The sequence below is a fragment of the Rousettus aegyptiacus genome, unplaced genomic scaffold (genome assembly GCF_014176215.1).
Source record: "Rousettus aegyptiacus isolate mRouAeg1 unplaced genomic scaffold, mRouAeg1.p scaffold_m13_p_2, whole genome shotgun sequence".
Classification (NCBI taxonomy): domain Eukaryota; kingdom Metazoa; phylum Chordata; class Mammalia; order Chiroptera; family Pteropodidae; genus Rousettus; species Rousettus aegyptiacus.
The window spans coordinates 39280558-39295035 of record NW_023416295.1 but is presented as its reverse complement, the minus strand read 5'-3'; the positions used below and the strand labels follow the sequence as shown (position 1 = coordinate 39295035).

The window sequence follows — 14478 nt, the reverse complement described above, 5'->3', positions numbered from 1 at the left end:
TTTGAATCATTACCACTCATACCATCAAAAAAGATACTTATTTTAAAATGATTCTATTTCATTAAATTATACTACCTTTACCTTGTTCAACATTAATTTATGATTAATGTCTTAGTCCTTTTTCTTCCTTTTCAGTATATTAAGTTTGCATTTTAAAAAATAAATGGTGAAAGTAGACTCCTAATAATAGGATAAGAAGCAAGAATATAATTTGGTTACTACTGGGCTTAATTATTAATAGTGCCTCCTTTCAATTGCAGTGTCCTAGTTTGGACAAAACAATGACACAGTCACCATTTTATTATGATCTTTAATGATTTTTTATACAAACTCTCATTTTACATATTAAGAACTTAATGCCCACAGAACTTTAAAGAACCTTCCCAAAGTTATATAACTACTTAATGACAAGGTCAGGACTGGAAGTCTAATAAAATGTTCTACCATTCTACATGCCCACTATCTCCTTTTTAGTAACAAAATCTCATTATGATCTAAATACATTCAACTTTATTCCTCCCAAAACCATACGGCTAAAAAATTTATTGAACTAACAGATGTCTGAATTCAAAACAATTAGTCAAGTTTTCAGGGCCCTACACTGCTTGGCTCTAACTTACCTTTCCAATCAAAATTTCCCCTAAACCCATTCACATACTATACACAGTAGCCCAAACTATTCACTATTTCTCTATACACATCTCATGTTTTATTTACTGTTACCTTTACTGAGATGTCCTAATTCTACCACTTATACATATTCAAATCCCACTACTCCTTAGCCACTTAATTTAAATGCTAACCCCAATTTCAAGAAAACAATTTGACTGAACTTCTTCCCTGAATATAAATAACGTCTCCCTCCTCGAAATGTACATAATTTCACTCTATATCATAACAATCTCCAACACTATAAGACAGTGTGCCAAACTCAATTTTTTAATTTCCACGACCCATATCATAGTTCTGCACATAAAGAAGTATGCAATAAAAACATCAATCAGATGAGTGAGAATGACAAATTTAAAAGACTTTTACATGTCGGTATCAGATGACATGCTTTGGTAGGCGAGGCTAGAAAGCCTATCCCTTATTCTGCTACCATAGCTAAATTACTTAACCTCTCAGAGTCTAATACCCTCATCATCAAAATAGGAACTGATGATCTGTACAGTTAGTCAAGATAATGTACACGAGAACATCTAACAGTGCCTGGTACCCAGAAGTTGCTCATTAAATATTAGGCAAATAAGAAAATGGAGCTCAAAGACCACTTTTTAAAAATAAGCAAAAATAAAAGTTATTTTAAATAATCCCAGTACTACTCATAATACTTCTAAGAAGAACTTATAGTAACTGAGCATGCACTCTGCCAAATATTCTACAAGTATCTCACAGAAAACTATCAATATATTTATGAGATAGTTACAATTATGTTCCCTATTTAGTGAAAATATACTCCATAATACTTTGCATTAAAAAGTTCAACTATAACAAGAAAGAAAAATGTGTCATCTATGGCCATGCCACTCTGAACATGCCCAATCTAATCTGATCTCGGAAGCTAAGCAGGGTCAGGCCCGGTTAGTACTTGGATGGGAGACGACCTAGGAATACCAGATGCTGTAGGTGTTTAAAAAAAAAAAAAAGAAAAAAGAAAAATGTGTCTACGACTCTCTTCAGCTTTAACTGCAAAACCAACAAACAAACGAGCTACATGTTAGTTCTTTAAGTGAAGGAGTGTAAAACTATCAAAAAAATACTTAGCTTTAGGTTCAACATCCAGAATAAAGCTTTCTTAGTTCATTATCTCATTGTTTTATAATAAATAAAAAACAGGAAATGGTTTAAGAACACTGATTGGTAATAAATTGATTTTACACAACATTAGAAAAAAACAATTTTGAGAGAAATTGATTCTATTCACTAATGCTTAAAAAATATAGCATGAATATATAGGTTAACTATATTAGCAAAATAGATGTACAATGCTTTCATTAAAATTTCTAACTAGGGGTCATTATTAACATTCAAGTAAAACGTGTAAAAACTGAAAATAGGATAAACATTAGCCATGAAGATCACAAAATATGATCATATCTTCATTCTGAAAAATGTTGGTAATTGATCTTGGTACAATTAAAAAATATTTTCCACACAAAAATAAGTATCTAAAAAATTGAAATTTAGTATTTACTAGTTTTCATTCTCTCAAAAAAAAAAGTATTGGCAAATTACAATGAGGAACCAATATCTAGGAGAGCCAACTCTGATTTTCAACGCAAAAGAATGTGGCTTTAGTTCTTTATTCACCTATTTAATTAGTACTTTCTTTCATTACCAAACTTGCTTATGCATAATAAATTATTTTTCTTGATGTAAAATTATGCTAGTATTTTCTTCCTCTTAAAATACAACGAAGTACAAAAGTTTGGTTTCAGGGAAAATTTTTATACAATTTCTTAGTATGATATTCTAAACTAGGCTTGATAAAATAAAAGTTCTAGAGGCTATTTGGATAAACCTCTTTTAAGGGACTGTTCAGTTACCACCCTAGTAATCATCAACTCTCATGTGGACTACTAAAATAGCCTAACTGGTCTCTGTACATCTGCTCTTGCCTCTTCAGTCTTCTCCACACAGCAGCAGGAGAGTGGACATTTTAAGGGAACATACTACTCTGAAAAAAATGAATCCAATGATGGTTATGTAAGATGTTAACACTGAGTAAAGAGAATATGGCAACTCTCATTGTTTTTGCAAACTTTTCTCAAGCCGAATATTATTTCAAAATAAAAGGGTTTTTTTGTTTGTTTGTTTTTAATTCCAATGGTTTCCCACCACAGTTTAGAATAAAACACGAAGTCCTTACCATTGCCTCAGAATAAAATTTAAATAGGACCGATGTTTATTTCTAAGACCTCATCTCTTTCTATGCTCCCTCGGCCTCATACAGTACTGGTCATACTGGTCTTCTTGGTTTGTTCATCAAATTCACCAAGCTTGTTCTTACCTCAGAGCTTTTGCGCTTGCTATTTTCTCATGTCTGGGGTGCTCTTTACTGCTTCACATAGCTCGCTCTCTCTCACTTCGCTTCTCTTCAGAAAAATCACTGTTGAACATTCTTATCTAAAATAGTCTCCTTACCCTTGTTACTCTCTAATATCTCATCCTGCTTTCTAATTCTTCCTACCACTTATCTCCAACTGAAAGTATGTATTTATTCATTTTTGCTGTTTGTTGTCTAACATCCCAACCTGAATTTAAATTCCATGGGATAAAGAGGTTTGTATTATTTCCTGATGTATTTCCAGCATCTAGAATACTGGCACATAGTGATGCATTATAAATAAATGATTCTCAAGCTTCTCAACATAAAACTCATGGAGTCAATTTTTTAATTGCATTGCTGAGTATAAATGAATGCAATATCAGGTATCAATTCATGTCGCAAATGAATTCATGTATCCTAACAAAGTAGTGATTTAATCCCTCGAATGAATCCCTAAAGTTGGGCAAAACATGTCATTATGTCCTTCTAAGATAGAAAAGCATGAATGAAGGAAATGAGAAACATCTAAAGAGAATGACACATTCTTATCAAATATAAGCAAATCTCAAGGATTACCTGAAAATCCAAATTAACACATAAAGATTAGTCATTTTAAAAAAGGTTCAGGATTCTATAGGACTTTTCCCTTTATCATATACAAATGACTCAACTGCCTGTCAATATTTCAGAAATGCATTTTTTTTGAGCAAAGAATACATTTAAGGAAAAGTTATCCTAACATTTGCCTAGTAAATAAGCATTACAGAATGTCTGAGATTTGTTACTAAATTGAATCCTTATAACTACTTTCCAAGGTCCATTTTTTTATTGTGATAAAATATGCATAACACAAAATCTACCATTTTAACCATTTTTAAGTGTGTAGTTCTCACTTAAAAATACATTCGAACTGTTGTGCAGCCATCACCTCTATCTATCTCTAGAACTTTTTTCGTCAGCCCAATCGAGGTATATTTTTACCCTCACTTTCCACATACAGAAACACATTAGAAGAGTATGGTAAGATGCCAATCTAGGTCCAATCAGATTTCAAAGCTCAAAACATCTCTTCAAAACACTTCAACATTCAAGTTGCCATACAATGACACAAAAGAATTAAGGACAAGAAAAGATAAAGCCCCTGTGTTTACAGAAAATACTTGTATTTAACTGTAGCTTTATCAATCTCTCAGACTGAATCTTTTAAGAACTTCTCTAATATGATAAAGGACTCTTTTCTAAGTTTGCATTGCTAGTTACCTGTTTAAGTCTCTGAAAAGAAAAGAAGTTTTATACTTTAAACAGAAAGGCAAAAAAATTAAAGGTTATATCCATGACTCTTTGTAATAGGGCTTTATTGCTTCTCTCATTAAGAGTATGTTCCCACAATTACAATCTCAGCTTGCTTTGTGACTTGCTTAGACCAGTAGAAAGCAGAAGTGACGCTCAACTTAAAGAGGTCTTACAGCTTCAGGTTTGCTCTTTTTGGACATAGTGAGTACCAAAAACCTTATTTCTGAATATGCTTAGTTTTTTTTTCTAAAATACCTTTCTGGTTGCTCAAAATCATTTGTTTTTATAGCTCTATAAAGGTATACTTTATGTACCATAAAATTCATCCATCATAAATGAACAATTAAATAATTTTTGTAAATGTATACAGAGCTGTGCAACCATCAAGTCTATCCAGTTTTAGAACATTTCCATTATAACCAAAAGTTCCCGTGTGCTTATTTACAGTTAATCCCGCTCTTACCCACAGCCTTAAGCAATTGCTGATCTGCTTTTTGTTTCAATAAGTTTGCTTTTCCTAGACATTTCCTATAAAATGGAATCCTACAATATGTAGCTTTTTGCACCTGGTTTCTTTCACTCAGCATGTTTTTGCAGTTCATTAATGCTGTAACATGAATCAGTACTTTGTACCTTTTAATTACTGAATAGTATTTTGTTAAATGACTATACCACATTTTGTTTATTTATTCATCAATTGGAGGACATTTAAATTGTTTCCAGTTTTAGGCTACTATACATAATGAATGTTGCTATAAACATTCCTTTATGTAGACATGTACTTTCATTTTCTTCAGAAGATTCCTAATTCTCAGGTGTGATTTAGAGATGCAAGTGATATGAAAAGTAACCTCTAGGTAAGTGTAGTAGTATTTTTCATTTAGTCGACAAATGTCCCATCCCATTATATTGTTAAATCATGTGCGAATAGCTGGGGATAAAACCATTAATAAAACTCTGTCCCTGCTCCTAAAGATGCACATAGTCTAGTGACAAACGTGTATATAAACAAACAGGTAACTCACTTTTTTAAGGTAAATGTTAGTTTTAAAAACTGGTTACACCACAACTAACTTCCAGGTGCAACGTTCAAAGATGGTGAAAAATTACAATGATTAGTTCCCACGTGCCTGTCAAGACAAAGACCCTCACCGACTGGTAATCACATGAAAGAGGTTAAAAACAAAACAAAACAAAAACACAACAGTATGAGAAAGGCTACAATAACAAAGGATAGAGCTTCTAAGGACTGGCGAGGATGGTGAGCAAGACAGGAAGTTAAAAGAGGCCTTGGAACTGAGAAGGCATTTAACATTATTTTTGTTAAGTGATTACGTGTTGACACGATAAGTGGCTCGCTTAAGTTTCTCCACTGGTAGGCCTGTAACCAGGAATAAAGTTTATGCTTAAGCTGCTTTGGCTTCTTTCTGGCCTTTCTGAACATGTTTTTCCTGGAAGATTTGGAGACAAGGTGAAATGACATCAATAGAAGAATAATTTCCACTTAATTCCTTTAACTCATCTCTACCTGGTATTATGTTCCTATACTATTTCTTTATATCTCTGACCAGCTCTCTAAGAGTAGTGACTTGATTTATTTATCCACTGCTGGATCCCCTCTTCCAGAATAGGACTTTGCTCATAGAAGGCACGCAATAAATGTTTTAAATAAATAAACATAAAGGGTGTCAAATATGTGGTGACAGAAAGAAATTTAACTACGGGAGAACACACAGTGTAAATATATATACACACACGCCTTACTGTTAAAGTGTACAGCTGAAACTTATTGGATTTCATTAACTAATGTCACAATAAAAAATAAATTCTTTAAAATAAAATATAAATAAATAAATAAATAAATAAGCACACTATTAGTGAAGGGGACTATGGAAACACATACATGCAGTACTTAATCTAATTTGAAAGTGTTAAAGAAAGTTTCTCTGAAATGGTGACATCTAAAAATAGAATTGAAAGACAAGCAGAAGTTAACATAGTGAAAGAAAAAAGGGAGGAAAAGATTGTTTCAGATAGTAAAACAGCATAAATAAAGGCTCACAGGCAAGAGAAAGCACGGCCATTTGTGCCATGCAAAGTGTACATGTATTCTCCTAAAATACTCTTTAAAAAAATAAAGCAATTATATGTTGTTATTTCCCCATGTTCTATCCTACACCAGACAATGAGGACTAACACAGTATACTATCCTATATGTCCCTGTCTGAAGACAATGGGGCATTGGTGTACATATGTACAACATTTTTACTCAAAATGAATGCTAAGAAGAATAATAAAGAAATGTAAGTGTTTTTGTAACATCTGCTATTTACTATATTGTAGTTTATCTTTTATTTTGGATCTTGGAAAATAATTTTTGATCTGACAAAAGGTTAAGACTGGACATTCCATGAAAAATGATAAGATACCATGCTAAAAGTACTCAAAGGGTATCAAGTTAAAAGTGGCTAAATGACCCTTCAGAGAAATGACCAAGAAAACAAAAATTAAATATCAACAAGTGACTTGGTATCAATTACATCCTTTGTGATCGTAAAAGACGTCACAATCACTACTGCAGGCAAAGGGATTGGTTAATAAACTTTTTAAAAGATAGCTTAAAAACTAACACTTGAGGTAAGCAAATTTGAAGAAAATAGATGACTGCAAATGATAGAAATGCATCTCCTTGGGGGGTTATGTTATAGAATCACAGTATAATGCTCATAGGCAGTCTCATCTGCAGGAAAACAGAAAGCATCTTCAAGCTGAAGAGGTTATGATTGTAGTTTAGTGTAATTAAAATATATAGTGCACAAGATTCACAAAATAATGTAATTTTAACACAGGTATGTTTTTGGATCTTAAGCATCCTTGAGAATATGAGGAAAGCTGAAAAATACATTCATACATAAATTCCCAAACTCCATGAAAACAAGGAGAAAGCTTAAGTAAAAACTATTACACTCTGGACTATAAACAGAAATATGTCCCAAGATGAAAGGTAAGCAAAAGAGCAGACTTATGCAAACTGTCCAGAGGGAATTTATAAGACAGAGGGTGATAGAAGAGTGAGTTCTAAAGCTGGGATCCCAAACCACAAACTAGTTTTGGTCCATGGCCTGTTAGGAACTGGGCCAGGATGTGAGTGGCGGGTGAACTAACAAAGCTTCATCTGTATTTGCAGGCTCCCCAGCTCTAGCATCACTGCCTCGGCACCATCTCAGATCATCAGGCATTAGATTCTCATGGGAGTACCAGTCCCTGGTGCCAAAAAGGCTGGGGACTGCTGCCCTAAGGGAAAAGAAAAGCTTATATACAATGGTGATTTGATATTAGACTGGATAAATTTAAGAATTCTATAAAGGCACATAACTGTACAGGAAGTCCTCACTGAATATCATCAATAGGTTCTACGACTTTATGTGAAACAACACATAATGAAACCAATTTTACCACACGCTCATTGATATAAATAGAAGTTAAGTTCCTACAGCATCTCACCAACATTATAACAAAATGGTGTTGAAGGACCTGCTGTAATTCCAGAAAGCCATACTATACCTATGAAACAAATTTTACTGTGAAATAATTCTAGAAGAATCCATTTGACTTTAATGTGGAATATATTATATATAAACATACAACTAAATGTTTATAAATATATTTAAGTATATCATATTATTTGAACTTATAAAAATATCTAATGATCCAAAAAAATTTACAAAAAAAACTATCAAACATTGGGAAGAGGGAAGAGGGTAAGTCACGGCAGGAAATTTAATGAGCTAAATCCTCATCTTGGTAGTAAGGAATTAATAGACATTGTCTATTAAATAAATAAAAGAATAAGTATATTCTTTATAGTTCTGGAGGTAAACTCTAGAAGTATTAAAAACAGAAGTACTTCTGAGAATATGCCTGGGGTAAGAAACAGTGAATAGAAGATTCCTGCTTTTCATCTTAAATTCTTCTGGACTATTTGATTCACTACTATGTATTCAAGTTATTCTGGTAAAAATTAAAAATAAAATTGTAACCAGTTTAGGTAGGTCATTAATGCGGATGCAATCTCTGCAAGCATTTGACCTATTTTGAATACTTTTAAAATACATCAAAGCAAGGCTCACTTGGTATCTTCTAATGAGGGGATTGTCTTTTTATTTATTGTTTATTCAAGCTTGAATACTAACTGAATGTCCATTATACCTTTTTAAAAGGGTATTGACACATAAAATAGTTCTCACTGTATTCAAATATTTCTTTAAGTTTCCATTAAGGGGTCAGTCTCTACCCCCCCCCATATACATGTATCATGTATACATACATACATACATACATACACACACACATACACACACACACTCTTACTCACAACAAAGTACATCATCAAAACTTGAACTATTTTACTATAACATAATAATACTTTTAAAATCAAAGTATTTTTTGCTGGCCTACTACATCTTAATCAACAGAGAATCAGAGATGAGTGCATGCTCCAGGGAAACAGAGATGTGAGTACCACAGAGAAAGATATTAAATTTTGTTTTGTTTAGCTTCCCCTAGTGAAGGGTGGGGTAAGTAAGAAGGGGAAGGCAACAGGAGGAGAGACTGGGAGCTTTGAAAAGCAGTTTAGATTACCATAGCGTTTGTCACATCAGGAGATGCAGACCTGAACGGGATAAATAAATTCAAGATACATTATATTAAAACTGACAAGCCCTAAATAACCACCTTGATGTTTTATAAAAGTCAAAGGGGTTTCATTTCTGAAAGTTTTAATTTAGGTATCCAAGTGGATGGTAATCACTCAATGCAGAGAAACAAAATGGAGGATAATCATATGTTCGATAATGGATACAAAGTTTGCTATCTAGTTTGTGGAACTGTCCAAACTGTAGCTGAAATTCAGATCTAGAACACAGAAGACAGAAGACAGTATATTACTTAGTTGAAGCCATGGGAGTAAATATTTTCATACAAATATATTGTTGGGGGGGAGGAAGGGGAGAAGGTCATTTAGAAATACCCATATTTAAAGAGCAACAAGAAGAAAAGTCAGAGATGTAATATAGAAAGCTTGTAGAGTTTACCTCCAGAACTATAAGGAATATACTTATTCTTTTATATATTTGTTTACCAACTTTAGACAATGTCTATTAATTTTTTGTTACAGAAGATGAGGATTTTGCCCAAAATCATTAGCTAATAAATGGAAAGACTAGAACTCATTCTGGTGTACCGACTCCAAAATCCACTCTCTTAACTAGTATACTATCATCATAATGGAAACCATGACAAGACAAAGAATGCCCTCTTAGAGACGAACTCAGAGCAAGTTAGCTACCTTACCCTTTCTTTATAATTCCTAACTAAACTACAGTGCATGTGTCAAAGGCCTCCCTACAACCATCCCCAATACCAACAGCCTACCCACAAAACACATTTGTTTTTAAGAAGCTGAAACTCTTACTGTTTTTTCAGGTTACTTTTAGTAAAGCAGAGATGTGTTGTATAGCTATACTACAAAGTATAGTTACTTTTTACCTAAAAACAGAATAAAGTTTAAAAAAAGGTGGTAAGTTTGGATCGTGACAAAGATCTAAGACAATGTTTGCATAAATGAAAGCTAGCTAAGGTAAAGCATATCAAGTAGGTTCAGTCACTTATCACAAATTTATTTAGTGTCTCTTATGTGCCAAGCACTAGTGATAAAATGGTGTTTAAAAACAGACTCTAACACTATGTCTGTGAAACGACTCTATTTCCAATTAAAGTTGCTTTACTGTCTTTCCTTGAGTGACCTTGTAAGCTACTTAAATAAAAACATAATTTATTACATAGTATCTTATAATACTGTGTTCAATGAGACAGGAGATAACATCTATAACAAAATATTCCTATAAGTTTTAAAACTTAATTCAATAATGGCCTGTATCTCAGCCCAGAATCCTTATTACTCCTGTGGCACTCTACTCACTAACAATGTCTTCATTCTTAGGGAGTTAAGATTTGATTCAATACATATTCAACAGTCATTTATATCATTTTCCCCCTTAATGTGAACATCATCACTGTTGAAGCCATGATAGGGACCAATTCAGCTATCTGTCAGTAGAGTGCCCTCCTTTGTTGTATACCAGATACCTACGTACTCACAGCTTCTAATAAGATTTAAGAGTATGAAAGCGGGAACAGTTACCAGAGAAACAATCAAAAATTAACAATTTTTTGGCTGTAAAATAAGATTAGCCTTTTGAAAGGATCTATTTTAGAAACTTAAAAAAAATTTTTACTGAATATTTCACTGAAACAATCTCTTTATCATTGCCTTTTCTGAAACTGGAGACAAGTGGTTCTTGTATGACATGAATCAAAACAGAAATAGTGCTATCCAGGAATTCTCCTTGATCCATGAGATAAAGTTAAGCATGCGCTGTGTCATATATTTATACAGTGACCCAAACACTAAGAATAAGGAGGGAGAAAAACCTTCTATGATATCAATACCATTTCTTCAGCGCAACAATAGCTAAATCTCCAAACTCCTATTAATTCCAGATATTCCTGTCAGTCCTAGTCCTTGAACCTCCATTAACTACTTTTGTGGAATTTAATAATAAAACTGAACTCCTCATTTTTCATTTCCCAACTCAACCTGGCAAGGAACTTTTTACAAGAATATTGTCACGCACATTTCAAAAAAAAAAAAAATTTATTATGGTGACATTGGTTAACCATGTATCAAAACTGAAATCACAAACACCCAGTACATAGTACTTCAGCAGATAAAAAAATAGAATAATATTCATTACACAGAATAGATGTATAACTAGTCACAACATTCAGTAACATTGTACAACTGATTGTATAGGTTAAACAAAGAATCATCACATGACCTAGCAATTCAACCCCCAGGTATATTATCCAACAAAAAATGAAAACATATGTTTACACAACTTTTATGCAAAAGCACTATTCATAATATTCAAAAAAGTACAAACTCAAACATCCGTCAACTGCTGAATGGTAAATAAAATGTATTTCCACACAATGAAATATTTTTTGGCAAAAAAAAAAAAAATGAAGTTCTGATACATGCAACAACTTGGATAAAACTTGAAAACCTTACACTAAGAGAAAACAAGCCAGTCACAAAACACCACATTATATGATTCTATTTACACAAAAGCTCCATAATAGGCTGGGAGACTGGCAGGAGTGGCTGCTAATAGGTCCAAGGTTTCTTTCTGGGTGATGAAAATGTCCTAAAACTACTAAAAACTACCAAACTGTATACTTTAAGTGGGTGAACTGTATGATATGTGAACATCTCACTTAAGCTATTATTTAAAAAATCAATTTTGTACAGCAAAAGTTGAGAAGGGAAGTAAAACTACTGGGAAAAAAAACAGTATTTTATTATAAACAATTTGCTAAGTAAATCGAGAACAGCAAAAACTCTTAATTTACTTTTTAACAAAATTTTTGCTGTTATTAAAGTGATTATATACTTAATTGATGGCTAATTTTCTAAGAAAAGACCTATTCAGGAATTATGCTTATTTTCTCACAAAAATTTACACACACAACACACAAATTAATGTTTAAAAGGTCTTGAAAGAGCTTATATCAGATTTTATGAGCCATGAAAGGTGTGCTACATGAAATTAAATGTAAAAGAGATTTTCGTTATAACATCTCTCAATCAAACTGAGTATAAAATCTCTCAGGTAAGTTGCCTAATTATGTCTATAACTAAAAGAGTTCTTCGCACAAATGATAGTGTTCTCAAAAAGTATGTGTGTGCTCTGAATCATATATTTGTAATTAGGCACTAACTGAGATACCTTAATATACTAATTATAAAACATAACCTTTGAGACGAAGAGAGGCCTTTATTAACCTGTACTTAGGAAATTTCTAGACTAAGTTAGTATATAAAGAAAAAAGATAGTAAGGATTGTAATGAGACTATCAAAGAAAAAAAAAAAAGGCGAAGACATGCAGAAAAGTTTCCAAGCCAATAAAATTTATATGAAAAAGCCAAGTAAGGTAAAAAATAACTTTATTTTGTAAAATTATTCATAGTAATTATTATAAAGATATACCAAAAGATAAGTAAACATATCGGGAAGACTGTGGCTATTATTTCAATATACTAAAAAAAAATTTCCCATCTGAGAAACTATGGGATAATAAAGATCTTAAAACTATCATCTAGTTATATTACTTAATTTTCAGAAATGTTTTCTCCAATATAAAAATACTAAACAAATATATTTTTAAACTTAACCTAATCACTAAAAATAATAAAAGTTCTATGAAGACACTAACTTCAAAATAGTTAAGTTTATGACTATATGAAAAAACTCTCCAACTAGTCATGCAAACATTTGGAATATATACTATCTATTACCTTATTCTCTGTTGCAACTTGAAAGAAAAGAGATGTATAAGAAATATCTAATGTTGTGTGTAATAAAATGGTAATATAGCTCATTTTTTCAAGTTTCAGAGATAAACACAGTCTCTAAAAGCCCTTACTCAATGTATGCAATTTGTATATCAAAATATAAAAAATTAGATTAATAAGAGCTACTTTCACGCATTTTGCTGACCATTACTTTTCCCTACAGATGACTAACATCGAGTGATACAAAAATTTAGATGACTTACATTGTTGTTGCGGGTTTCTACAGCAGGAAACTTTCTGACTATGAATTTCACAGCAGATTCCAGGTTTTTGTCAATAAGGTAAGATGGTTTTGCCTTAGGGTCTCCACATGCCTATAAAACAACAGCAATAAAGAAAAAGTGAAATGCATTCCTCTTCTAAAACCAAGATGAGCAAATCTGTAATTAGAATTTAGAGATATTTATTGTTTTTGGTGAGCAGGTGATAAAATGAATAGGCAAAGTGCAGGGATTGTCACAGCTGAAATATGCAATGAAAGACAGTACAGAGATGTTCTTCTACTGAAAAAAATGCATGGAAAGTTTCAAAGCAGTTAGCGCAGAACAGCAGTGAAGAAAAAAGCTCAAACCTAAAAAAAAAAAAAGAAAAAAAAATTCTTGGTTTGAGGTAGGATTGTATTCATTTAAAACTAATAAAAATATTACAAAATTAAATATTCAGTAAAGTGCGAGAAATGTTTCTAAGTGTTATAAAAGTTTATGTTTAAATGTCTTTTCCAAAATGTTTCCTCATTCACTTTAAGCATTTTAATACAAGAGCCCTAGTTCAAAAGAACCAGAAACTACTAAAATTGTCTTTATAGTACTAAAGTGTGCTGCCTGTTCCTCTGAACATGAGTTACAACAGTGTTTTCCATCACATCAGAAGCACTTCAAACAATGACTCTTCATCTGTTCTTTATCTCATAAGCACAGAATAAATGGAATGTTTACATTTTGACCACATCAGCAGTACAGCATTCTCTGTAGTAAAGTGTAAACCATTAAATAAATGTAAGGCACTATTAGAAAGAACTTTTTATCTGAATTATTAGCAATACGAAATATAATCTTCAATACTTCTGTTTCATTGTGTGACATTTAATTAACTACTTGCTATTGAGATATTATTTCTTAGGGAATTACTAAAACTGTAACAGTCCTATTTAACTTCTTTTTATTTTATTTAAAAAGGATGTGTCCTTTGAAAATTTATATCACTCTACTACGTGTGAGGAAATACAGTACTGTAATTTAATGTTTTTTCATTGTTTACTATGGCTATGTTGTGGATTACAGAAAGAGAAGTTATGAAACATGAAACTGATCTGAAAGCGGGCAAGCGGGCAGAGGGAAGGTGAAAAGCTTTTTGCAAACCTTCCAAACTTGTCCTTGCTGGGGAAGCATTGTAATAAAAAGAGAGAAAATTACGTGTAAACAATGATTGTCCAACTATGACATAACGTTTCAGTAGAGAACTTATGCACTGCAGACTATGAATAACAAAACAAGGTTAGAACTATATGGTGCTATAATTTAAAAGGTATTCTAAGTAGCAAGTTGTAGTATACAATAAATTTATAGTTTATACTAGTCATATATTTTTAAATACTACTGTGTAAGTGTAAAACTATGTCAGTTTCTTGGTGCTTTTTCTAAATCGACTTAAAATAATA

General features: G+C 32.2%; 1 protein-coding gene and 1 pseudogene across 2 annotated transcripts in view; one reads left to right on the top strand and one right to left on the bottom strand.

Annotated features, from left to right (window-relative positions):
- Positions 1–14478, bottom strand: part of NCKAP1 (NCK associated protein 1) — a 90592-nt gene that overhangs the window by 62967 nt on the left and 13147 nt on the right. The window contains exons 2-3 of one of the 2 annotated variants that reach the window (XM_016149775.2): positions 14180–14197; positions 13025–13135 (exon numbers count right to left, since the gene is read on the bottom strand). In XM_016149775.2, the coding sequence (XP_016005261.1) occupies positions 13025–13135; positions 14180–14197 (129 nt within the window). The remainder of the gene's footprint in view (positions 1–13024; positions 13136–14179; positions 14198–14478) is intronic. The other variant, XM_016149777.2, reaches the window with a different exon arrangement.
- Positions 1514–1632, top strand: LOC118614072 (annotated as a pseudogene).